General features: G+C 39.4%; 1 protein-coding gene and 4 long non-coding RNA genes across 9 annotated transcripts; 1 reads left to right on the plus strand and 4 right to left on the minus strand.

The window, feature by feature from the left end:
- Nucleotides 1-250: 250 nt before the first annotated feature.
- LOC131224076 (uncharacterized) lies at nucleotides 251-867 on the minus strand. Its single transcript, XR_009160818.1, has 3 exons — nucleotides 827-867; nucleotides 528-754; nucleotides 251-344 (listed from the first exon to the last, which is right to left on the minus strand). It is a non-coding gene; the product is annotated as an uncharacterized LOC131224076 (long non-coding RNA).
- Nucleotides 868-17,242: 16,375 nt separating this feature from the next.
- Nucleotides 17,243-21,004, minus strand: LOC131223382 (uncharacterized). Of its 2 annotated transcripts, none has more exons than XR_009160409.1 (2): nucleotides 20,804-21,004; nucleotides 17,243-17,914 (listed from the first exon to the last, which is right to left on the minus strand). It is a non-coding gene; the product is annotated as an uncharacterized LOC131223382 (long non-coding RNA). The 2 variants fall into 2 exon arrangements; XR_009160410.1 differs by lacking the exon at nucleotides 20,804-21,004 and adding an exon at nucleotides 18,447-18,552.
- Nucleotides 18,861-20,794, minus strand: LOC131223384 (uncharacterized). 4 transcript variants are annotated; one of them, XR_009160411.1, is made up of 4 exons: nucleotides 20,383-20,794; nucleotides 20,141-20,277; nucleotides 19,810-19,920; nucleotides 18,861-19,422 (listed from the first exon to the last, which is right to left on the minus strand). It is a non-coding gene; the product is annotated as an uncharacterized LOC131223384 (long non-coding RNA). The 4 variants fall into 4 exon arrangements; XR_009160413.1 differs by lacking the exon at nucleotides 19,810-19,920 and adding an exon at nucleotides 19,631-19,739 and having other exon boundaries at nucleotides 19,291-19,422; nucleotides 20,383-20,781; XR_009160414.1 differs by lacking the exon at nucleotides 19,810-19,920 and adding an exon at nucleotides 19,575-19,739 and having other exon boundaries at nucleotides 19,292-19,422; nucleotides 20,383-20,784.
- On the plus strand, nucleotides 18,876-19,538 carry LOC131223385 (uncharacterized). Its single transcript, XR_009160415.1, has 2 exons — nucleotides 18,876-18,920; nucleotides 19,286-19,538. It is a non-coding gene; the product is annotated as an uncharacterized LOC131223385 (long non-coding RNA).
- Nucleotides 21,005-21,026: 22 nt separating the features above from the next.
- LOC131224189 (probable sugar phosphate/phosphate translocator At1g12500) lies at nucleotides 21,027-25,360 on the minus strand. The gene is made up of 4 exons (XM_058219729.1): nucleotides 25,177-25,360; nucleotides 22,876-23,700; nucleotides 21,208-22,749; nucleotides 21,027-21,092 (listed from the first exon to the last, which is right to left on the minus strand). The coding sequence occupies exons 1-2, from the start codon at nucleotides 25,358-25,360 to the stop codon at nucleotides 22,883-22,885; spliced, it is 1,002 nt and encodes a 333-aa protein (XP_058075712.1). The 3' UTR covers nucleotides 21,027-21,092; nucleotides 21,208-22,749; nucleotides 22,876-22,882.
- Nucleotides 25,361-26,485: the final 1,125 nt, after the last annotated feature.

Consider the following 26,485-nt stretch of genomic DNA (forward strand, 5'->3'; position numbering starts at 1 on the left):
AACAGATACTTGCATCATACTGATGAAGGTCCATTTGAGTTTTTTATCATGATGATGTCTAGCTGATGGAGCAGATACAAAATGCAAGTAAGCCACATAACAGGAAAAAACAAAAATGGACTAACTTATTTAAGTAATTATCATCAGGATAATTCCCATTGTAGCCAGTGATGGCCAAAGGACATCACAGTTCTAAATCATCTTTCTAACATATAGATAAACAAACATGTCAAAAACTTATGAGGTGGAATATCTACTTACCTGGATAGAAACTGAACACAAGGGTATATATTGATCATCCACCTCTCTTACTGCCAAGTAGTCCTGATGAAAATGCATCTACACTACAAGAAGGGGAAAAAAAAAATTTGTGGCTGCACCGATATGGTCTAGTATGAACGGTTGCCTACGTACCCAATGTTCGGAAGATTGGGATCAAGCCACTACGTAGTTCTTAATATTTAAATCAGAATATTTTACGCATAAGCAGAGAAAAAATCAAAACAAATCATAATAGAAATGTGTACCTTCTGTTACGCATAAGAAGATGAAAAGCTGAAACAAATCACAATATAAATCTTTGTAGATTAGTCAAGCAAAACTACTAACATGAAACAAACATTAGCTGTCACAACCAACTGTCAAAATCAATTATTTTTGTTTTCAGAAATAACAAAGAGAGAGAGAGAGAGAGAGAGAGAGAGAGAGAGAGAGAGAGATCCCTCCGTTTAGCTCAATCCATAGTTGTCACAACCTACAAAATAAAATAACAAAAAGAAATTAGTTAATATTTACAATCTTATAAAAGTTAAATAAAAAATCTTACCAAACAACAACAATCAGGCCAACAAATACTTGTTCCAGCCGCATCCCCAATTGTTCTGTATCCCCAATCTTACCAAACTGTAAGCCACTCAATTAAAAACTGATAATCTGATATGCTTCCAGGGTTGTTTCTGTCTCAATTTATTTACACTCCATAAGGAAACAATTGAAACTGAAGTTAAGAAAAACATGTACCTACTCCCATCAATAAAGTAAATGAGACAAAAAAGCAAGTCACAGATATTAAGAAATGAAATATAATTAAATAGCATAATTATAGAAACTTTTTCCCTGCAGTTCCCAGATTTCAAAGGTCAAGCACATGGAAAAGCATCAAGGTAAAACCTACCACTCTGTGTAGTTGATCAAGCACATGGAAAAGTTGAGTTCCTAATGCAATAAATGATGGAACTGACATGATATAGTGACATCATACCTAGAAGTACTGATATTAGCAACTTACCACTCTTTGTGTAGTTGATCAGCTGAAAGGTGATTTCCTTCTGTTCTTTGATAGCCTCTCTAATTTTAGAGACAGTTCCTTGATCTGTATCAGGGCCTTGAAGAAACCTACAGCATCAACTGGATCTTATTGTTTAATTGTGGTCTGATAAGGCTGATCTCACAATTTTAGTAGAAAATAAGAAACTAAGGACTGGTTCACATTCATCAGATTCAAAAGGATTTAAATCCTTTAGGTTCCAAAATGCACTTCATTTGGAACTAGATAATGAATGGCTTGGATCTCATGAACTTTTTCTTGGGCAGATTGTGGGCAACTTAACATGCATGAGTCTAATTTATTTGTTGAAACTTGTTATAAGTCTACCACTGAGCCATGAATGGAGACCCAGCTAAAAAAAATCAAACTATTTTGCAACCCAGGTAGACCCCGATGAAAATCAAGGGTAGGCATCTCCTCCCACTTTGTTGTGTCCCACCACCTTTTTAGGCCCTAGGATCATGAGGTAATTCATCCAGTGGATGGATTACATCATCATATGGGATGAGGGTCTTTTTAGGTAATCTGATATCGAACTGGAGACCTCATGTATGTGTTCCCAAAGGTTCGCACTGAGTTTTTGTGAGAACTAGCTCTAGGGAGAAAACTTCGTACGCACATATGACAAATGCTCACATCTAACTAGCTGACATGTTGGGCCCAGCACGGTTTTGGTTTGATAACTTCCCTGCCCATTTAGGTTGTCCCACCAAGAAAATGGTACTAGTGTTCCACATTCAATGTACAAGATTAGCCTACATGATCATAAGAACGACGAGGCCAAGGCAACACCCTTGCTAGAGCCCACCTAAAGAACATATATGCCTCAGTCATATGTGGGGCATATAAAAACCAAAGTCATTCAACAGTTGGGATATACTAAAAAAATACCAGACCAATATTATAGTAAGAAGTTCCATTAATCAGCCACAGACCGGAAACTTTGAAAGCTTAGAAAAACATGACCCAGGATAAAACCCAGGATAGTCCACCCATCAGGCAACCTGAGCCATCCAAACTAAGGAATAGAGTAGATGGTCTGACTCATAATAAGTTTGTGGCTAACCTAATGTTTCTATTGGTCTACTGTTCACACATGGTGATATTTATAGCGTACCCACCTTTTTTATGGCTCATATTATCCACACAAGTGATACATTGATGAGGTGTGAAAGTTTATTGCAGGAAAAGAATTGCATGTGAAAGTTCACATGCACCATCCAATGTGAACACTGCTCATCTAAATAAATATATTCTCACTATATTAATTGATATCTATGGTAGTTGAAGCCTTAGATAGTTTCCTAACTTTTCAAAATAAGAAGTTTACCATGCAGGCAAAATATATAGCACTAGCATGGTAAATTTGTAAGAGATGCAATTTTGAAATGCTTTTGAAGTAAACAGTATGCAAAAGTCAGACAGTCCACTCAATGTGCAGGCCAAATGTGTGCCTTGAAAGAGTATATTGGGCATGCCCCTTAAAATGAGTGGACCAGCCTTACTTTTGCAAATGATTATCTTCATGATGGGGGCTACCTTGTCCCACATACTCAAGGAGGCATGTGTAAAGGTATGTTTGGGGCTAAAATACCTTTTGGAAATAATTGACAACTTCTCCCCTCCCAAAAGCTGTAACATGTTTCATCTCTTGGTACAGTTAAAGGGGTGTGCTCTTACCTTTTGCTCTCTGTGTGGTATGTGCGTGTGGATATAGAGAAAGATGGTTGGAAACAGATAACTTCCAACTTATTAAGTGAATGTAACATCAAAACCTTCTAATAGGTTGGGCCCACTATGAGGATCAACCCAGTGCAAAAATCAGCCCATTTCTCCTTTTAATAAAAAATAAATAAAAGGTGGGAGCTCACCATCTATAAGTGTGTTGATGAGAAAACAGATTGTACAGACATTTGGGTGGGCTTCATGTAAACTTTTAACTCACCTATTTTATAGAGCCACAAACTATAACCACAACATTTGCAAAAACAGAGCCTGGCTCCAAATCAGGAAGTAGATGAGGACAAGATCAATTATATAAATGAATAACTGTAGATCACATTTATTAAAATAAAAATAAATAAATAAATAAGGCAAAGGACAAGATCAATTATATAAATGAATAACTGCATATCACATGTACTGTTGTAACCATCTTCCTAATATTACAAATATACATCCATATGAGATCTAAACAGCTCATCTGTTGTGCCATAAGCCAACAGTCAGGTTGATCGGAGCCCCTTATAAGAGAATTTCTGCTCATTGTATGTAAATCATTGGTCAGACTTTTTCTAACCATCGGTTTCTAATCAACAAAAATCATCAAATCAGAGGATAAATTCATCCCACTAGTGTAAGTTTATAGGTGTAGCCCATCCAAACAGGGGCCTAGCAGATAAACGATCTCGATCCTATACATCTTTGCCACTGTCATATGAATGTAGATGGAGAGCTCAATAACTATTCTGCATATTAGTCATTACATTATTGGTCAGATTTTCTTCCCAGGCAGGCATTATCTCTGAAATAAACATCCCAAACTGCAATGGAAATCAAATACTGCACATATCAGTTTCTCAAATGCTACCTATTACCAAAAAAGGCATTATCTCTATTCTTTTTTTTTTCTTTTTTCAATTTCTCTGTTTTTCCTCTCAATCAAAGAACTACACCAAAAAATGATCTCCTCCCCAGAAATTTCAAATCCCTCAATTAAAAGAAAATTTTAAAAAATAATTTAATTAATATTCAAAAGATCTACATCATCAAAGCACAAATGAAAAACATCAGAAAAAAATTTTAAAAAATAAAAATAAAAATACTATGAAATGATCTCAACATCAAAATGCAGCTTTAGAAACCCCCAAAAATCGTTGCAGAACACAAATGTGACTCAAAAAACCCTAGAAAACATAATGCAGGTCGATGAAACCCTAACCTTACAATGTGGGAAGACGAGATCGAAAAGATTGCGTTTGCTCTTACCTTAAATCGATAAAACGGGAAGTGAGAAAGTAAAAGAAACCCTAGATCCGATGCGAATGCAATAACCAAACGGGTCCGCCTTTGAAAATGTAAGCTCGTTGAGATCTGCGAATCCAAAGGAGAGCTCTCTCCTCCAGCATTTAAAGTGAGAGAGAGAGAGAGATAGAGATGGAAAATCAGTAGTAGGGTTTTCTGAGAGAATCGAGGGAGCGGGTCGGAGAAAAATTCCAGAGCTTTTACCTTTATTACTGCTGTCGGGTGTTGCAAGAAGGAAAAAAGGAAAGAAGATAAATACGAGGGGGAGGCAGAGAGAGGCAGAGAGAGGGAGATACTGCAGGTTAAGCCTTTATGTTTTTTTTTTTTTTTAAAGAAACGGACCTTTTGCCCGCAGCCGTTAAAATGGGCTGCGGGCAAAGGGTAAGCCCATCAGTCGGCTAAGCCCTAATTTGTTGTAGTGGATTAAGATGTAGGGTCAAAATAGAATGTGAGAATCAATCCCATTTGATTTAATCCATGTTACATGGATACAGACACATGTGTCGAGGCCCACCTTGATAACATGTGCAACCATAGGGTACAAAAGTCAGGATATCGGATATGCAATACTCGGTAGGGGTGGCAATATGCTGGGCTAGGGCTCCACTGGGCTGGGCTGGATGAGGTCACCAGTTGATGGATTGAATGGGCATATATATAAACAAATTGGTGGACCCCACATTCCCTCTGGAAGTTGCAATGGTGGGTGAAACCCTCCCCAATGTACCCCATTGATCCCTTTCCTGTGGCCCACCTGAGTAGAGCATATCAGGCTGAAATCTGGTACCATTTAGACCTAACATGTTGGGACTCATCTAAGGATGGGTTGGATGACACTCATACATCATGTTGGACCCCACGCAACTTGAACTCTTTGTAATTATCATTAGTTCAACACACATGACCATTCCCAGTGTAATTATCATAAATCATTTTTAAATTCAATTCTCAAAAAATAAAAATAAAAATCATGCATATAGTTCATAACGCTCTGCATGCAAATATTGGTGAGATTTTAAAAATATTGACATATTTTGGTGGAAAATTCATGAAACCTCATCAATATGAGTAATTATCATTAGTGCCTCATATTGGATTTTTAATTACCTATGTGGGTGGGCTGATGCGAGAAAGGGATTGGTGGGTCAGGTAGGCGCCATTATGATGTTTACGTGAAGTCCACCATATCACCAAGTAAGTCACCCCGTCTTTAGATGAACCCCAGGGCAATGCTCACCTTTCAAATTGTTTCTCTTGGCGTGGCACAACTGAATCACTAATGGGCTTGATTTTTTGTCTTGACTTAAATGTTGGTGGGCATCTAATGGTTGGAGTAGATTTAATATAATCAGCATGGTGGACCCTCTAACAATCAAGCATGGACATCTTTTTCCCAATTGTTTCATACGGTATTGTCTACCTAAATCATAGATCAGCCTAATTTTTTGGCCTAATACATAACATGGGATTACACATCTAATGGTTGGAGTGAACCTCAGATATACACATGATGGGCCCTGTAAAAAAAATCAACAATGGGTGTCCCATAAAATTTCCTTTTTTAAAAATATATTATCACAGATTTGTTTTTAAAATGGGGAGAAGAAGCCAGCCCTTGATTTTTGAGGGGCCCATCATAATACGGATGTGAAATCCACTCCATCCATTAGATGTGTGATCTCATGTTAAGTTCAGGGCCAAACAATAAGGTTGATCTTTAATTCAGGTGGTACATATCAAATGAAATAATTGAGAGAGAGAGAGAGAGAGACATCTACCCTTGATTTTTAGAAGGCCCACTATGATGATTATATGAAATCAACTATAATTAACCATTAGATGTCATATCAAAATTTAGATATGGGCCCACCAATCATTCCATCCATGAGAAACAGTTTAGAGTGTATGCATTTTCTATACACTTGAATAAGGAATGGAGCTGAATTCGGCCTTAGACATAACAAGAGGTGATGCACCTGGTGGTTGAGGTGGACTTCACATAACATCATGCGAGGTCCACTTGAGCGGCAAACTGATGGGGTTTTCCTTAGTTCAGGGGAGAGGGGGTGTAGCGGGTTGATAATTCGGAGTAATTCACTGTGCTGCTGGACCGGTCGTGGGTGGTGCTCGACCAGTCGAGTGGGGCTCGACTCAGAGTCCAGTGACCAATTGATGTATTTTCTCTGTGGTGCCTAGTCAAGGGAGGTGCTCGACTGGTCGAGTGGGCTGCTCGACTGGTCGAGGACTCGGCTCGACCAGTCGAGCTTACGCAAATTTGAGTCTGGATCTTGTGCGGACTGTGGAAATCCGAGGCCCTTTGGCAAGGGATGCGAAAGGGAGTTTCCTAAACTACTACCTAGGGCTTTTCTAGGCAATGCAAGAGGGTTTCCTAAAGGGTTTAGGGCTATCAAAGGTGAGAGAGAGAGAGAGAGGAAGCTTGTGGAAGGGAGGTTATGCTCATAAAGGTGATCTATTGTGCACTCGACATCTTAGCACTTCTACATCCTCGTGATCGGTGAGACATCTCCATCTTTTTTATTCTCTTATTGTTTATCCACTCTTGCATGAGTGAAGAAGGTTGTAACGTTCTGCTTCATAGTAGATTGTTGATCTGGACGAGGTCCTGTGGGTTTTTACCTCTTTGAGGGTTTTCCATGTAAAAATCTTTTGTGTCATGTGGTTTGTGCGTTGATTTATTTCATTGCTTTATTATCTCATAATTCTGGTTTGTTTTGGGAGGCTAGATCCTAAGGTTTTGTGCAAGGCCTCCAACAAAGTGGTATCAGAGATAAGTTCATTAAACGGAGTGGGATCGGTTTTTGAATTATGGAAGGTGGCTCATCAAAGATGATCAGCCTCAATGGTTCTAACTGGACCATATGGAAGGCTAAGATGGAGGACTTACTTTATTACAAGGACCTATATTCTCCAATTTTAGACATATCAACAAAATTCAAGGATATGTCATATAATGATTGGAAGAAGATGGACCGAAAGACGGTGGGGTTTATTAGATAATGGCTGGATAATTCTGTGTTCCACCATGTGTCTACGGAGACCTCAGGTGCTAGCCTATGGTTGAAATTGGAAGGGCTGTATGAGAGGAAGACAACCGATAATAAAATCTTCTTGATAAGATGACTTGTGAATCTCAAATTCAAAGATGGTGGTTATATAGTCAAAAACATGAATGAGGTCAGCAATATAGTGAACCAGCTCTCCGCTATGAAGATGGTCTTGGATGATGAATTGCAGGCTTTATTATTGCTTAGTTCATTGCCTGACAGTTGAGAGACATTGGTGGTGTCTCTAAGTAACTCCGCGCCAGACGGAAAGATATTCATGGAATAGGTAACTAGTTGTCTCTTCAATGAAGAGACAAGGAGGAAGAAGTCTCAGGGGTCAACTCAGCAAGAGGCCCTTGTGACACAGGAACAGGGGAGAGAAAAGAACAGAAAGGGCGGGAAGGCCGGAGATAAATCAAGAGACAAGTCGAGTAACAAGAAGGATGTTGAATGTTGGAATTGTAACAAGAAGGGTCACTATAAGCATGAATGTCGTAAAAATAAGAACGATAAGAAAGAAAAAGAAAAGGAGAAGGAAGATAAATCAGATTCCACTGCAGTTGCTTCAAATAGCGACGTTATAGTTATTCTTTTGGCAGATCATGATGTTTGTCTCACGGCTACGAGTCAGGACACCGACTGAGTGATAGACTCAGGAGCCTCTCTTCATGCGACTCTACGTAGGGACTTCTTCACAAGCTATAAGTTAGGTGACTTAGGGACCGTGAAGATGGGGAATTCTGGCATATCGAAGATCGTATAGGTCGGTGATATTTGTGTGAAGACTGATGTGGGCTACACATTAGTTCTCAGGGATGTGAGGCATATCCCAGACCTTCACCTCAACTTAATGTCCACGAGAAGGCTGGATGATAATGGCTAGAAAGTTGGTTTGCTAGTGGGCGCTGAAAGCTCATCAAGGGTTCGTTGATCGCAGCCAGAGGAAAGAAGTGTTGCACCCTTTAAAAGGAAAATGTCAGTGTGTGTAATAGTAGGTTAAACGCAGTGAAAGATTCAGCTATTGACATGTGACACAGATGTCTAAGCCACATGAGTGAAAAGGGGCTTCAGCTACTAGCGAGGAAGTGACTCCTTCCAGACGTGACAGGTATACCTCTCAAAACCTGTATTGATTGTTTATCAGCGAAACATCATAGAGTTTCATTTGTTAAATCTGCTTCTCATGTTAATAAAGTGCATGCATTAGATTTGGTTTATTCTGATGTTTGTGGTCCTATGAGGACAAAATCCTTAGGTGGGGCATTATATTTTGTCACTTTTATATATGATGCATTTAGGAGGGTTTGGGTTTATGCTTTGAAATCTAAGGACGAGGTCTTTGGTGTGTTTAAATTGTTTCATGCTATGGTCGAGAGAGAGACAAGTAGATCATTGAAGTGCATCTGCACTGAAAATGGTGGTGAATACATTGACGACTTTCATGAGTATTGTAAGTCCCTGGGTATACGACATGAATAGACGGTTCCCAAGACCCGGTTGACCGAATGAATCACACCATTGTTAAGAGAATCAGATGCATATTATCCCATGTGAAATTGCCCAAGACGTTCTGGGGAGAAGCAATGCATACGGCAGTGTATTTGATAAGCCCCGTTGAATGGAGAAGTACCCGAAAAGGTGTGGACTAGACAAGATCCATCATACAGTCATCTCAAAGTGTTTGGATGCAGGGCATCCTTTCACGTACCAAAGGACGAGAGGTCCAAGCTTGATATGAAGATCAGGCAACGTGTGTTCTTGGGGTATGGTGATGAAAAGTTCGGTTATAGATTGTGGGATCCAACCAAGAAGAAGCTCGTCAGGAGTAGAGATGTGGTATTCTTTAAAAATCAGTGTATAGAAGACATTGGTAAGTCAGAGAAGAACTAGCCTAGTTCAGGTGAGCTAGAGGACATGGATCCAGTTATTCCTCCCGTGGTGCTTGATGACGAGGGAGTATAGTAAGGTACAGAGGATAAGGGAGTTCCTTCAGAAGATGGACTAGGGGAGCAGCCCCCACTTGATCCACCTATTGAGCCATAGGTGAGGAGGTCATCTAAGGACAGACAACCATCCAAGAGGTACTCGCTGCATGAGTACATTATACTCACTGATGGGGGAGAGCCAGAAAAATATTCTGAGGCCCTAGCCGATGAGCAAAAGGGGGAGTGGTTGAAAGCTATGTAAGAAGAGATGAAATCCTTGCATAAGAACCACACCTATGATATGGTGAAATTGCCTAAGGGCAAAAAAGCTTTGAGCAACAAGTGGGTGTTTAGAAAGAAGGTTGAGCAGAAGAATTCATAGACGAGTTTCAAGGCCAGACTTGTAGTGAAAGGGTTTGGTCAGAGGAAAGGCATAGACTTCGAAGAGATATTCCCACCAATGGTGAAGATGACATCCATATGGGTGTCGCTTGGGTTGGCGGCTAGTATGAATTTAGAGATAGAGCAGTTAGATGTTAAAACTGCCTTCCTCCATAACGACCTATAAGAAGAGATCTACATGCACCAACCAGAGGGGTTGGAAGTCAAGGGCAAAGAGCATATGGTGTGTAGGCTGAAGAAGATCTTGTATGGGCTGAAACAAGCTCCACGATAATGGTACAAGAAGTTTGACTCGTTTATGTTGAAGCATGGGTATGACAAAACGGAGTCGGACCACTATGTGTTCACGCGTAAGTTCTCAGATAGTGATTTCTTAGTTCTGCTATTATACGTTGATGACATGCTCATCAGGGGAAAAGACATCAAGAAGATCGATAGGGTGAAACAGGAGTTGGGCAAGTCGTTTGAGATGAAAGACTTAGGCCCAGCTAAACAGATCCTGGGAATAGAGATAAGCCGTGACAGAAGCAGCAAGAAGCTTTAGCTATCACAAGAGCGGTCTATTGAGAAAGTCCTAAAGTGGTTCAATATGAATACAGCGAAGCCGGTCAATACTCCACTGGATGGTCACTTCAGATTGAGCGACAGACAGTGTCCTAAGATGAAGGCAGAGGTAGAAGAGATGTAAAAGATACCTTACGCGTCAGTTGTAGGAAGTTTGATATGTGCTATGGTGTGTACACGCCCAGACATAGCATATGCAATTAGTGTTGTCAGCCGGTATCTTGTCAATTCTGGCAAAGAGCATTGGGCGGCGGTGAAATGGATACCGCGGTATCTAAGAGGCTCATCCAGGTTGAGCCTATGCTATGGTGATGGAAAACCTATGTTAGAGGGCTACACAGATGCAGATATGGCAGGCGACATAAATTCTAGGAAGTCAACATCGGGGTTTATGCTTACGTTTGTAGGGGGAGCGGTTTCTTGGCAGAGCAAGCTACAGGAGGTCATAGCATTGTCGACGACGGAGGCCGAGTATATTGTAGTTATAGAGGTATGTAAAGAGATGCTTTGGATGAAGAGGTTCATACAGAAACTTAACCTGAAGCAGGACCAGTACGTGGTCTATTACGATAGTCAAAGTGTTATACACTTGAGCAAGAATCCAAGTTAGCATTCCAAGTCGAAGCACGTGGAAATTCGGTATCACTGGATCGGGGATACTTTGGAACAGAAGGTGTTACAGCTTGAGAAGGTCCACACAGACGATAATGGGTCAGACATGATGACCAAGGCTTTGCTCAAGAGCAAGTTTGAGGTTTATAGAAACTTAGCTGGCTTGAAGAAGGTGAATCCCTCCTGAGTCGGAAAGGAAGAGATTGGATGGGATTTTCCTCCTCAGTTAAGGGGAGAGACAGTGCAGCGGGTTGAAAATTCAGAGTAATTCACCACGCTGCTCGACCGGTCGTGGGTGGCGCTCGACCGGTCGAGTGGGGCTCGACTCAAAGTCCAGCGACCAATTGATGTATTTTCTCCATGGTGCTCGACCGGTCGAGTGAGCCGCTCGACCGATCGAGGACTCGGCTTGACCAGTCGAGCTTACGTAGATTTAAGTCCGAATCTTGTGCGGACTGCATAAATCCAAGGCCCTTTCGCAAGGGGTGCAAAAGGGAGTTTCCTAAACTATAAATAGGGGTGCCTAGGGCTTTTCTAGGTAATGCAAGAGGGTTTCCTAAAAGGTTTAGGGCTATCAAAGGTGTGAGAGAGAGAGAGAGAAAGAGAGAGAGGAAGCTTGTAGAAAGGAGGTTATGCTCGTAGAGGTGATCTACTATGCACTCGACATCTCAGCGCTTCTACGTCCCAATGATCGGTGAGATCTCTCCGTTTTTCTTTTATTCTCTTATTGTTTATCCACTCCTGCGTGAGTGAAGAAGGTTATAACGTTCTTCTTCATAGTGGATTGTTGATCTGGACGAGGTCCCATGGTTTTTACCTCTTTGAGGGTTTTCCATGTAAAAATCTCTTATGCGTTTGGTTTGTGCTTTGATTTATTTTATTGCTTTATTATCCCATAATTCTGGTTTGTTTTAGGAGGCTAGATCCTAAGGTTTTGTGCAAGGCACTGCCTTGAGCCTTGATTAACAATTCAAATGGAAATTACTCTAATTAAGTATTTAGCTTGTGAATTATGGTTTTAGTGTAATGTATAAGCATCATCATTATAATTTTACAATGTTTCAACGATCAAATGCTAATATAATAAGAGACAATTAAAGAAATTTAAAATTATTACAATTTTAAATTGTATTAAAGTGAAAATTCTATTCAAACACGCATATCCTTTTAGTTATTGTTTGACATTTCTGTAATGTAAAGTAGAGGTGTACACAAATTGAGCCAAGTCGAGCTTGGCACAGCTCGACTCGGCTCGACCACTAGCTGACCCCAGCTCGAACTCGGCTCAGCTCGGTCCACAAGCTTGACTGGCCAGCTCGGCTTGGTTCGGTCAGCAGCTCAAGCTGGTTCGAGCCGAGTTTGCCTGTGCGGCATTTTCACAAACACATGGAGTGCGCCTTCAATTTCTCACGGTATGTAAAACAACAGCAACAATTTATAGGTAATTCATCAAACACTCAGTAGGAAACATCAAGATCAAGAGATAGGGGTATTTGTTTCATATCCATATCTTCCTCGCCAGCAGTAGACACTTCGTTGGGTCATTTCATCAAATACTTGGCGAGCAACATCAATATCAAAATAATCGAGTCACCGAACTAGTTCGATCCGAGTTCGATTCGAGTTGGGGTTCGATCTGAGTCGAGTCGAGCCAAGTCGAGCTCAGGCAAGCTCGAACTTGGTTCAAAATGTTTTCGAGCTCAAAATATCAGCTCGACTCGGCTCGAACTCAATTTCGAACCGAGTCGAATGGAGCTTTTTCGAGTCGAGTTGAACGAGCTAACTGAGATAACTCGATTCATGTACAGCTCTAATGTAAAGTATCATTATTACAAATTTACCATACCTATCTAAATATGAGAATTGGTAGCCAAATTATCTAATTTTTAAGACATATTATAATTTGTAATTATTACACTTTTACAATAGATTTTGCCATGATTCACAGTCTAAACAATCCTAATAAATAATTACTTAGATTAATAAGGTAGCTTATTGAAACCTTTCTTTTTAAAGACATGGGAATATAATTTCTATATTAAGCAGCCAATTTTTGGTAAAATACCTTTAAAATTTTCTCAATAGTATTATGATTTTAACATAATAAATATTTAAAATTTTAAACTAATTAGTATCTACCGATTTTTAAAAAATTTAATAGTGCACCATAAATTTATGTGATCGCCTTGGACATGCTGTTCAATGCCCATGTTGGGCCTGGGTCCTGGTCATCATAGTGTGGGCTGCGCCAGGCCTAATATTGCCCCCGCTAATAGTGTATGCCACTGAATGCTCTTCAATAGTAGACATAAAAATAAATGCTTATGACAACAATACAACACAAATAAAAGGCCAAATACTGGATGGTCTGGATCATAAAGTCTAATCAAAATTTTGGGTCAAACCCCATCTACTGCCGGCTTAGTTAACATAGCACATATGTATCTTCACCCATGACCAAAAAAAACATTTAGTTTTATTTTTCATTTTTTAAGATTTATTTAAACTTCTATCTCTTTATCGTTACTGAGATATAATGGTAGTTCAGTGCTTTTTAACAGAATTTTTAATAAAGTTTCTTATCATTATTTTTAATCAAACCTGATTAAATTTTATGAGACTCAGCTGAGTTAACTCATTCAGTTATTGGCTCATTGTTTGACCGAGCCAAGTTTGACATGGAACTTTATATAGTGGGCATATGATGCACGACAATTAACTACTTATTCTAAAAGCTCGAACTGATAAAACTTGGCGAATCAATTCATTTATCTTATAGTATAGGCTCCACTTCCCATGAGTTAGGTCATCGAACTGAACTCTCCTCATAGGCTCCACATCACATGGGTCTTGCCTCATACTCTCCATTAACTCTATAATGATTACATGGGCAGCAGGTGGGGGCACAACTTGGGCAGGTTAAGCTGAGTTAGGTTGAGGGTCAACACGAACCCAACCAACCTCAAACTAGGTCAACCTATGACTCGATCTAACCCTAGCCCAATCTAATGTACCATATCGTCAACTATAATCCATCCCAGGTTGGGTCAGGCCCACTGTACTAAAATAGTAAACTTTACAAGTAGTAGTAATTTAGTAGCATATACTAAATGTACCTTAAATATGTAACTTATACTATATATGTAATATAGGCTCATGTTGCCCGAGGACTCAACCCAAGCACAACCCAACCTGGGTTTGTATTGAGTATTTTCAGCCCAAGCCCAACCTGACCTCAGCCCAACCGGATCAAACTTTTGGGTTGGGCAAGTTGGGCTTTGGTTGGCCCAACCAAATTGCACCTCTAGCAGAAAATATGATCCGACAATGGGCTAGGCTAGCCTAGCCAGAATGAGTCTAAGACAATTGTAAATGGGCTTGAGTTTTAACCCCACTAATTAATTGATTGGATTTGGCTTTCATATGCTTTAGGCCTACAAGTAGGGATGAACTTATTAAACATTTGGGGAGCTGATAATCTAGATTGTGGACCCAGTTGGACTTTTACAGCACATATGGTGTTCTGGGCTAGGCTTCAAGTCCATAACTCTTTCGTTCACAGCACGTTACAGCTGCAACACATCAACATAGTTGTAGCGCCTCGAGCTCCGAGTTGTACAAACGGCTTAAATGAGATCAACATTACATGGGCCCCACAATGATGTATTTATTATATCCATACCATTTATCCATTTTTCGTGATCATTTTAGAGCATTTGGAAAAAAAGAAAATGAATCATATCTAAAGCTCAAATGGACCACACTGAAAATAGCAATGAGGATAATGATTTTCACCATTAAAAAGATCTGAATCGTACCCAACCCGATCTGACTCGGTTTCCCTGACCGAGTCGGACTCGGTTCAGGTCAGGCCAATCGTGTGTCGGATCGGTTCGAGTCAGATGTTCTAGACTCAGTCCCGGATCGGGTTCGGGTCAGCCCGGCTAGATTTCAAACCAAATCGAGTTGGACCCAATCTGATTCGACTCGGTCCACTGCCCAGCTCTATTCAGGTGTACCATGTGATTGGAAATTATAATGAAAAGGGTAATGCTCATCCTCCAAACCGTTACTTTTGTTGTGGCCCAGCTTCACTTATTGGGGTTGTTTTTGAGCCACATGCCTAAATTTTGGTGTGGCATTTAATAGTTGGAGTGGATTTCATATAAAAATCATGGTGGACCATGTAAAAATCAGGGGTCAATGTCTCTTTCCTAACTATTTGCTTTGGTGTAGCCCCCCTAAATCACAGGTCAATTCGATTTTATAGCCCTAGGCCCATCGTGAGATTACACATCTAATGATTGGAGTGGATTTGAAATCAAAGGTGGATGTGTAACGTCCCATACTTTTCAGTACCCAGGTGTTATCTTGTAACCTAACTTAGGGCCTATTTGTTGAATCTGAAATCCAAAGTTTGAATCTGAAATTTAAATCTAAAATTTGAATATGAAGTCGGAAAACCATTAGTGAATCTAGAATAATTGGTTTGTTAACTAACCTGTGAAATGTTTGAAATATAATATTAATTTAACACATTTACCCATATGAAACAATTGTGATTGAATCCCTACTTTTAAAAACGTCATGGATTTCACTAAAATGTTTATTTGTCATCCAACCTATTGAAAAGGTCACAAACAGCTAGATGAAGAAATGAAACAAATATCAACAAGATCCAAAGCTTTTGTGGCCCATAAGACTTTTTAAATGGTCAATCATCATTGTTTCCTATACAAAGGTCCATCTAAGATTTGGAGCTACTTTATTTTTTGGATCATGCCCTAAAATAAGCTTTCAATATAGATGGACGGTATGGATGTAGTCACATATATCACAATAGGCCATGTAATCAAGGGTCCCACCCACCTTGGTGGATCTGGGGTCGCACCATAGAAAGCAACAATTCATCCATCGGATGCAATCTTAGATTCCAGTCTGTCCATTGGATGTGCAAGTCATGTGGGGTACAACTTAAGCGGATTAGGTGAGACCCCGTCTTACCCAAGGTGGTGGTGCCATTGCCACGGGCCCCACCTTAATGTATGTGTTATGTATCCATGGTCTCCATTTTCAAATCATTTTAGTGCATTTTCTAAAAATGAAGCAGATTCGATCATAGATTCAATTATCAGGTGGACCATACCATCAGAAATAGTGGTGCTTGATCATTAATGGGCCACAAAAGTTTTGGATCAAGCTGATATTTGTTTTTTTCCTTTCATCCAAGCTTATGTGATCTTATCAACAATTTGGATGGTAAATAAATACTATGGAAATACTAAGCCTCTCTTTAAGAAGTTTTTAATGATATGACGATCAATCACCATTGTTTCTTATGGTATGGTACACCTAATAATAGGATCTGCTTCATTTTTTAGATAATGTCCTAAAATGATCTAGAAAAATGGATGAATAGTGTGGATACATGATACATATATTAAGATGGGCCCCATTGTAATCCCACCATAAGAGCTGCATCGTCTTGGGTGAGGACAGGGTCTCACTTAATCTGCTATCGGTTATCGGGTACAACAAAGGAAATAGTGGAGATAAGACAGGGCTAATGGATGTGTATCTTTCATCAAAACCGTTTGAAACACCATGGCCAAAGAAAAGCACAAAGCTCGACAAAAAATAAAGAGTGTTGAACTGCGTGAATTTAGAAGGTTTAGTTGTTATTAACATGCCTATGCCAGTTTTTCATGGAGCTTATTGTTTTAGATGAAGGTTCTAACCTAATGGACGGAGTAGATTTTGTTGGGGAAACGACGAAATCCATAGAGATGAATCTAGGATAGCAATCCAAAAACATTAAGCAAAAAGGAAGGAGAACGCAACAATGTAAAATGTGGAAAATCCTTTCAGAAAAAAACCACAACACAAAGCAACAGAAATTCACTATGAAAGCAGAAATTACAAAGAGAGAAGGCTTACCCGATTCGAATAACATTGAATCTCACCATTGCTACACCCCTTTAAAACCCTAGGACTATTTAGAAACCCTTGGAATGCATCCCAATCCCGTTTATACATCACTACACCAAAATCGTCATTTAGGAACGGTTTTTAACCGTTCCTAAATGCTTCAGGAACGGTTTTAAACCGTTCCTAAATGAGGCATCGCAGAAAAACAGTAACGGTTCAGAACCGTTTTGGGTACCGTTTCCAATTTCAGAGATGGAATATTAGGAACGGTTTTAAACCGTTCTGGTGCCAACGGTCAAATTTTAAGAACGAAATTTTAAAAACGGTTTAAAACCTTCTTAACATTGCCAATGGTCAGATTTTAGGATGGAATTTTAGGAACAATTTTAAACCCAGATAAACACTCGAAATTTAAGATCAAGGGAAATAAATTAACAGAAGTTTATTACACTCCATCAAAATGGAGATTAATCCAAAGAAAAACATGAGAAAATAATGTGCTTGAAGATGTTTCATTGCAAAATCAAATTTACAAAATAAGCTATAGTAAAGGCTAACACTTTAAATTATAGCTTTGCGGAGATGGCATGTGAAGCTCCCTCCTCAATGCATTGATCATCATCTCCTAGACCCACATGAACAAGGCGCTTCCCACCTAAGAATATAAATAACTATAGAAATTGAAGTTAATTGGTAACTGAGTGAAAAAGAAAAGTCTCCCCACTAATGATCAAGATTGAAGAATGGGAGCATGTTACAAAGGACTAGAAACACAAACGCACATCTAGGACCCTTCAGTGCCCAGGCCAATTAACCCTGCTTGATATGACATATAGGATTATGATGCAAAATGCACATCAGGCATAGTAAGCTTGAAATGTTTCCCAAGGCATTGTTGTTGGTCTATTAAAGGAAAAAAAGAAAACACCATTATGGAAGATAAAGCAATTTGGGAGCTCAAACCATCTGATTTGAAGCTCATCTTTTGCATATCGTGGGAGTACACCAAAGCAAACTTTCTTTGTTGCATCAAATGAGAAGATTAGCTTCCCACCCTTCACCATTTCCTGAAAATAGGAGTAAAGCAAGCAAAGAATTCTAGTTAATATAATGGAACTAGCTTCACAACTATTGATTGCTCCAAATATTAACAAAAGATATATACTGCACCTATGCATCATGTTTATCAAAATATCCCAAATATCACAAATCATATAAGATTCCAAACAATTTAGAATTAATCAATAGAAGAGGGCCTACTTGCATGTGCACAGGCAACGGCAGATTATAACATGCACATTCATGATGAGAGATTCTAGAAGAGGTACTATTACTCCTATTACTTCATATACCAATACAAAGATTTAAACTCTAAGCAATGACTTGCAAACGAAATACAAGAAACGAAAAAGAAATTAAAAAATTATAAAGATAAAAAAACAACATTTCTTATGGTAAGAATGCCAAAGCTAAGAATCTTTTCCTCTTTTTTTTTTTTTTTCAAACTTTTCATTGGTAGATGTTCACAAAATTAAGCATTAATGTCTGCCCTATATGAAATAGGAAATAGTGATCAAATTATTTTGATGACGGTTTTACCTCTCAGTGAAGTCCTTGTACTGGTCTAAAAAATTCTCCTGGAGCCTGTCAGATGGTTGGCCAATCACTATCTTGTAACCGCATAGACTATTCATGGCATTAGGAGTCTGTATCAGATCAATAGATTGAAAAGGCAATTAGATCAAGTTCACATATCAAACTTCTCCAACCTACACACAAAATAAAAAGATAACTATTTCCATCTCAATAATTACCACAACAATTGGATGTCATCCTACAAGGCATTGAATTGGTTTACAAGCACACCAGAGTGAAGATATGGGTCAATTGAATAAAAAATAATGGAAAATAAAAAACAGATGACTGAAGACGTATGTAAATTAAATTGGTTTTGAATTTAAGATACATACAATTTTAGATAAGACGTAGAAATTCATAGATAAATTGGTACGACATTTAAGATATAAGTTCAAGGGCATGCTTGAAAACAGGAGCCTCTTGCTCCTCAAACCTGTACATGAATAGAAATCATTAACTAATGCTTTATGAGATTGGGAAGTAAGATAGTTGAACAAGTAGCTTCTAAGAATTTTGTATTTTTTGCATTTTTGCAATTTTCAGGACTGAAAGACTTCCAGAATCAACTTGCTGGCAAGAGTTTCCAAATAAAATGCATACACATCTATACAGCTGAAGTGCAAACAGAGTTCTAAGAAGAGAGTAGAAAATAGACCAAAATTATTCTAAGAATTAGACAAGTAAAAGGAAATTTTTGAATAATTTGGCTGTCCAGCAATCCAAATGGAATGCTAGCAATAAAATATAAACTAGAAGCCCTGTCAGTTGCAAGCTCGAACTTAAATAATCCAAACTAGAAGTCCTTCTCTCCTTGCTTGGAATTAGTGGCACTTTAACCGCAACTGTCTTGCCAGTCGACATCTGAGCCTTGTAAACAGGACCAAATGCCCCTTGCCCAATCACTGATGTAAAATTATGAGTTGCTTTTTGGATTTCTCTGTTAGTGCATCATCAAAGAAAAGGTAAAATAAGTTTAACATAGTGAATGACGACATGTCTAACATAGTAGAGAACTTATTTAGGATACATCCATGATGAAAACATAAAATGAACTTGTGCGGCCTCCTGAAAGCAAAATCATTAACCAACCATTGTTTTAATATATACATGGACCGTAATGCTAAAGCCTTGCCCCCCAAGCTTACATATTTCCACCCCACGATTGACCCACAACCGACACAAAATATGTCAGCAATTGTGTGCATTCCTGTCATCACCAACTGGTCATCTTTCACTCCCACTGAGATGTTGGCACTGCCAAACATCAAAAGAGAAGAAAGAAACAAATCATTGGGAGCCAAAGGAAGAGTAGAAGGAAGATGACATTTCAATGAGTTTGGCAGGCATCACTTGACAGAATGGCATTGCCCATATTTAATTGGATGCACACAGAGACACAGACGTATTGATTGTCTGTCACTGAAATCTGCATACACTGTTAACAGAACTGTAATCATGATAGCTCTTCAGAACAGTTGACCGCATTAAAGAAAACAGTGCACAAGAAAGTAGTTGTAAACTTCTAGTTCTTTACAACTATTTTAGCTTATTTGATGTTGTTTTGTATCCTTTTAGAGTTCTGACACTAGCTTCACTAGAGCATAAAAAGTTAGCATGCTACAGGACATTTCACAAGCCAGCAGAAAATTGGATACCTGTGATTATTTCAAGATTTATGCCGAGTGTGCCTGATTGTTTCTGTACTGTCATGCCAAGGAAGATCAAAGAGAGGCATGAGACCGATGAATTTACATGGACCTCTCGAACTATATTTGCTTCCCTCTGGAGCCTCCTACATACAGTCAAAGATGAATGAAAAACAACAAACATGATGGATTAATCATGCAGCGACAGAATACATTAGCAAAAGAAAACAGGATTGGGAGAGTAGTTTCACCTGGAATGCTATAGTAAGTGATCAAAGTCTTCTATCTGCAAACTTGCTAATCGCAGTGTTAACTCTCTGCACTATGGCTAACTTATTGCGTGCAAGTTTCAGAATATGCAAAACCATTGCCCAAGGAGGATAAGCAACTGACTAGCCACTGACAATTAGAGTTGTTAGTAACAAGAAAACCACAAAAGTAATGGCAACATTACCTGCTCTGGTGCACCTTTGCTAACACGATGCATTTTTGCTTCACTGTCAATATAAGTTGGAGCCGTTCACTTATCAGTTGGATTAAATGGAAGGAGAGAAGGACATAATATTTTGCATACAAACACGGCCTAATATTTGCAATTAAATTCAATGATGCATACAAACACGGCCTAATATTTTGCACTAGAATAGCAACTGAAGAAAGTAATGTCTCCACCTCTGCCAGCGAAATATAGCATTTCCTACAAGATTCTCCCCAGCCTTGTTGTCGAGTGGACCTGATACCTGAAGAAGTTAAGATGAAAACGATTCTGTAGCTTTGCGAATGCTAAAATAAAATTGTGGCCAATTCGCAATTTAAAGAAGTCAGACATTCGCAAAAAGTTGTATCATATGAATGGGTATGTTACAATTTGAGGTAGGTCAATTCTGAAACAAATTTGAGGTAGTATCAACATATCCTCAGTCAATAGATCATCTTGAGAGAAGTTGTAAACCTCGGTGACCTGCCACCAAAAAAAAGAAAAAAAAGAAAAAAAAAAAGGGAAGAATGCTATAAAATAAGCAACTGGTATAAACAAAGAAAATAAGAATTCCACTAAAAGTGAATTGGGAACATACCTAAAACTTTCCTGGGCACCAGCATGGGGTTAAGAATAAAGAGTCAAAAGAGATCAGCTTCATCCAACAGTTTCAAATACTCAAAGCTAGAACTAGTAATATGGAGAACCAGCACCTTTATTGGATGAAAACGTGTACAAATGGGGATCTCTAACAGTCTCTTGAGCACTCTTTTTGCTCGTGTAACTTTGCTTCCCTCCAAGTGCAAACCAGAATGCAGGGCTCTCTGTTCCCTCATCATGTTTCAAAGCAACACCAGCCTGAAACATTAAAGAGAATTATAAGCTACAAGCAAACAAATTAATAACTGATAGCAGGAGAAAGAACCGTCCATGAAATTTGAAGTCTCACAAAAGACACCCTGATATTGAAGTTGGTCTTAACAGATAAGCTATAATCTTTTCTTTGGTGAAGAAAGATACACATCCTGGTAAGAAATTCAAGACAAGTAAAGCTCTGCAGAGACGAACTCCTCCATTACCCAAAGAAAACTGTCTAGAACTACAAACAAACCACAACTGTTTTAATGAAAAAAAAAATGGAAATTTCAAATAATAGCTAACTTTCAAAGGTGAGGTCTGAATAAAATGTTTTACTTTATATAGTAGCAAATAAGTAATAGTTGATCATCTAAGAAGACTACTTGCTAACAAAGAAAACAGTTCAACAAGGATACACTATTAGCAAGACACTAGTCCAACAATGCAATTAGCATCAATGAGCAACACTCTCATAAAACAGAAGACAACAATAACGACTACAGTTCTGAAACAACTAATGAGCTTAAAGAAGTATCCGACTGCACCTCTTCAAAAGCTATGAACATGACTAACATGAAAGCAAGCATCAAGAGAAATGAAATAAATTACAAGGAATGTAGGGGCCTAGAGTTAGCAAAAGAGTCCACCTGCAGCAGTATAGCAGGCTTTGGATCAACTGATATGAAGAATATGAATGTGAGAGGCCATGATAAAAACTAAGGTTTTTAACAGAAATTAAGATGATGCTTTGGATCAACTGATATGAAGAATATGAATGAAGCACATCTAGGACTTGGGAGTTTAGATAAGGTTTCAAATTTTTGGAGTCCTTCATGCTGCGATTGTATGATGTGACTCACAAAGTGTTACCCATTGGGTGCCTATGAAAGACTTGGAACCTTGGAACTATTATTCGGTGCTAGCATTTAGGAGCTAGCATGTTCTTCAGCCATTATCTTTTGTTATGTGTTTAGAGGGACACAAGAAATAGGCAACAACCTACAAAAAAATGGTGTGGTGCTGCTACATGATGAGTTTTCCTTGCATAGATATAAAGTGTATCTATCTATTTTATTAAATCCCTCAATTAAAAAAAAAAATCATTAATAATAATGCAATAACAAAAAAGAAAGAGTTGTAAGCAAACCTGCGCTCCTGAGTCAAATAGATATATGCTATCAGCATCAAGTTCTGAACATGATTTTGCATTCAGTGAATAATGAATAATTGCTGCATTTGGACCAACTGATGAAATTGTTGGAAAACTCAGCCCTTTAAAATGCTGTAGAAGAATCCCACCAACAGGAGCAAATTGGAAAGAATGAGATCTCCTTTAAAAACCAAGCAAAATGGTCACAGAGCATCATGTGGTTCAATTATTGAAATAAACAAGGTTGAGATTCAGAACTTGGAGTTTAGATATCAAAGGATATGTCATGAACTATGTTTCGACTTGTCTTGCAAACAGAGAATGGCAGCAATATCACCGCTGCCATTGGTGCCATGTACATGAGCAGATTCATTGAATGCAGCCGCTCCCCCTCTGACGTCAGCAGGATCACCTGCACCACAGACTTCAGGGCGCTCCCGGCCGTCGATCCGACGCAGACTAGGAATCCGAATAGATGGAACAGGGGCTCGTTGTTGCTCGCGAGCACGATCCCCAGCACCATCGGCACCAGCGCTAGGTAGACCTCGCACGATTCCTTCTTACAGGTGATGATAAAGGCGAAGATGGTGGTGAAGAAGGGCGTCGTGGCGCCGATCATTGGGTTGAACGAGACCGGAAGGTACCGTAACGAGGTGTTCCTGCAGACCACCGAAAAGCAGAAGATTGCGCTGAGAGCCACGATCTTGAAGAACTGGCGTCGGGAGACAATGGGCTGGTAAGGGACCAGCTCCAGCCAATGGATGGCTAGGATGCTGTAGAGTGCGCACGATAGCATGTGGAGGAGAGTGAGGAAGATGGGGTAACGGTAGCCGTAAATGCTGAGGAGGTATTTGTTGAGGAGGAGGACGCCTATGTTGGACAGATACCAGGATGCGATGATCACAGCCGTTGTGGGGTTGGGGGAAAGGATGCCATTGATGTTGTTGCTGTTGCGGACCTCGCTCGTTGGCGTTACAGGGATGTCGATCAGCTGCTCCGCTTCGAGCCTAGGGTTGCTACCGTGATCAGTTGCAGAAAGAAACCCTAGATTTTTCGAAGAGAGATTTGGGGGATTTTTTTGCGCTTAAAACAGAGACATCGGTTTCTTCCCTCTCTCTCTTCCTAAAACCAGCTTTTGATGAAATTAACAGATAAAATCAGCTACAAAAGAGACAGATCCGTGGCCACAATGCAAGAAACGTGGATCTGATTCCAGAAACGAGATCTATAAACCTTAGATATGAGGAAACTGAAGAAATCTGGAGAGAAATTGAGAAATGGAGGAGGAAGAACGGAGGAGAATGAGAGACGTAATAGATCTGGAAGCGTAAATCTGAGGTAATGGGGATGCTTTTTACAGGAGTGTACAGAAGAAGAAGAGCAGGACGAGTAGGAGGGCAGAATGACCTAAACCGGAGATTTGAAGAGAGAGAGAGAGAGAGAGAGAGAGAGAGAGAGAGAGAGAGAGATGCGAGACGAGAGACGAGAGATTGAAGAAAAGGGGAAAGCAAAAGAGCCGTACATGGAAAGAGGGTACAGTCCTGCATTCTGAAACGGTTTAGAACCGTGTGTAATTAGAAACAACTTAATACCGTTTTTGAACCAAAGCACTAGCCGTACTTAATAAACAATTTTGGTGTAGTGTATATATATAGCATTGGAAAGAATCCTAAACGAAATCGGAAACAAATCCCGCAATTTCGTAGTTTTACGAAAAAATCTGCGCAGAATCTGATTAGATTTAAGACATCAAATACAACAATATCCAACACATCTTTAATCTTTAAACATTTAGTTCTTTGTCTTCTTCTCCTATCTCTGCCTCGCATCATAGCTTCATCAATACTTCTCGTGCACACTTCGTTTTCCTTTTACGTCATCGTCAAGCCCAAAGAAATTGTGCAGAACTTGAACTTCTTGCTAAGAATAACCTTGGTGAGCATGTCTGCCGGATTCACATTGGTGTGAATCTTCTCCAGAGTTATGCATCATTCTTCAAGCACAAGTCGGATAAAGTGGTGACAAAGATTAATGTGTTTAGTACAAGAGTGATAAATAAAATTTTTAGCGCTTTCGCTGTCACAATTAACCGGCACGGCTTCCTGCTAGAGCCCCAATTGATGTATCATGCCTCTCAACCAAACACCTTCTTTAAATACTTCTGTCACTGCCATATATTCAGCTTCGATCGTAGAAAGAGTCACTAAAGACTGAAGCTTCGACATTTAACTAATTGCTCCACCCGCTAGAACAAACGAGTATCTTAAAGTTGACTTTCTGGAATCCACACTGCCTGCGTAGTCTGAATCCACATAGCATACCAACTTTGCCCATGTCTTCTCAAAAGTTAAAACGTAGTCTTTTATACCTCTTATGTATCGAAGTAGCAATTTCACTGCTTCCCAATGTTGCTTGCCGAGTTTGACATGTATCTGCTCACAACATCAATTGCCTGTGAAATATTTGGTCTTGTACAGACCATAACATGCATTAAACTGCCAACCCCATTCGAATAAGGTACATAAGACATAACCTGTTTTTTCTAATTTGATTTAAGACATTGTTCTAAGGAAAGCTTGAAGTGAGTCGCGTGGGGAACACTCGCCGACCTTGCCTGGTCCATCCCATACTTGATCAGCACCTTTTTAAGGTACTCTGCCTGTGATAAACAAAACTTGCTCCTCTTCCTGTCTCTATAAATCTCTATGCCGAAAACCCTCTTTGTTGCCCCTAGATATTTCATCTCGAATGTTCCTAATAACTGAGTCTTCAGTACGTTGATTTCAGACATATCATGACAGACGATCAACATATCATCTACGTACAATACTAAGATGAATTTTCCATCACTCAGTGTCTTGTAATAGACACAGTGATCGTATTCACTTCAAATAAATTTCTTACTCATTATAAAATAATCAAATTTTTTATACCATTGTCTAGGCGACTGTTTCAGGCCGTACAATGACCTCATTAACCTGCAAACTTTTTTCTATGCTCTTTTAGCTTCGTATCCCTCTGATTGCTTCATGTAGATCTGCTCTTTTAACTCCCCGTGTAAGAATGCAGTCTTGACATCCATCTGTTCTAGTTCGAGATCGTATTGGGCAACCAGTGTCAACATGAATCTGATAGATACTTGCTTAACTACCCGCGCGAATATCTTTGTGAAGTCGATTCATTCTCTCTGAACATACCCTTTGGCTACTAGCATCGTTTTGTATCTGTCCTCTTTCCTCTTGAATAACCACTTGCATCTGATCACTTTTCGGCCACCGGAAGTTCTACCAGCTCCCATGTGTTGTTTTTGTGTAACGAGTCCATCTCATCATTCATAGCCGCCTTCCACTTTTCTTCATCAGGCTCATTAAGAGCATCCGGGATAGTAGATGTGTCCCCCTCATCTGTAATGAGGGCATATGCAATATTAAAGTTGTCCCTACATCTTGCCGGTAACCTGCAATCACCTGGTGAGTTTTGTTCTCACAGGTGGTTGCTCTACCTTCTCTTTTACCTCTATCTGCGCATCTGTCTTTGCTTAAGTATCATTTGTGTCAATCTAGACATCTACGATCAAACTTTCTCGTTCCTCTTACTCCTCTTGATCATTCTTATGAAATAGGGAGCTTTCATCAAATCTGACGTCATGGCTAGTGATAACCTTGCGTGTGACCTTATCGAATAACCTGTAACCTTTCACACCAACACTATAGCCAGCAAAGATGTACTTTTTGGCTCTATGGTGTAGCTTATCTCTCTCAACTGAAGGTACATGAGAGTAACCTTCACAACCAAATATGCACAAATCTGAGCAGTCCATCTTATGACCACTCCATACTTTCTCTGGGATTTTACATTCATTTGCCAT

Source organism: Magnolia sinica, chromosome 13 (assembly GCF_029962835.1).
Source record: "Magnolia sinica isolate HGM2019 chromosome 13, MsV1, whole genome shotgun sequence".
In the NCBI taxonomy this organism is placed as follows: Eukaryota; Viridiplantae; Streptophyta; class Magnoliopsida; order Magnoliales; family Magnoliaceae; genus Magnolia; species Magnolia sinica.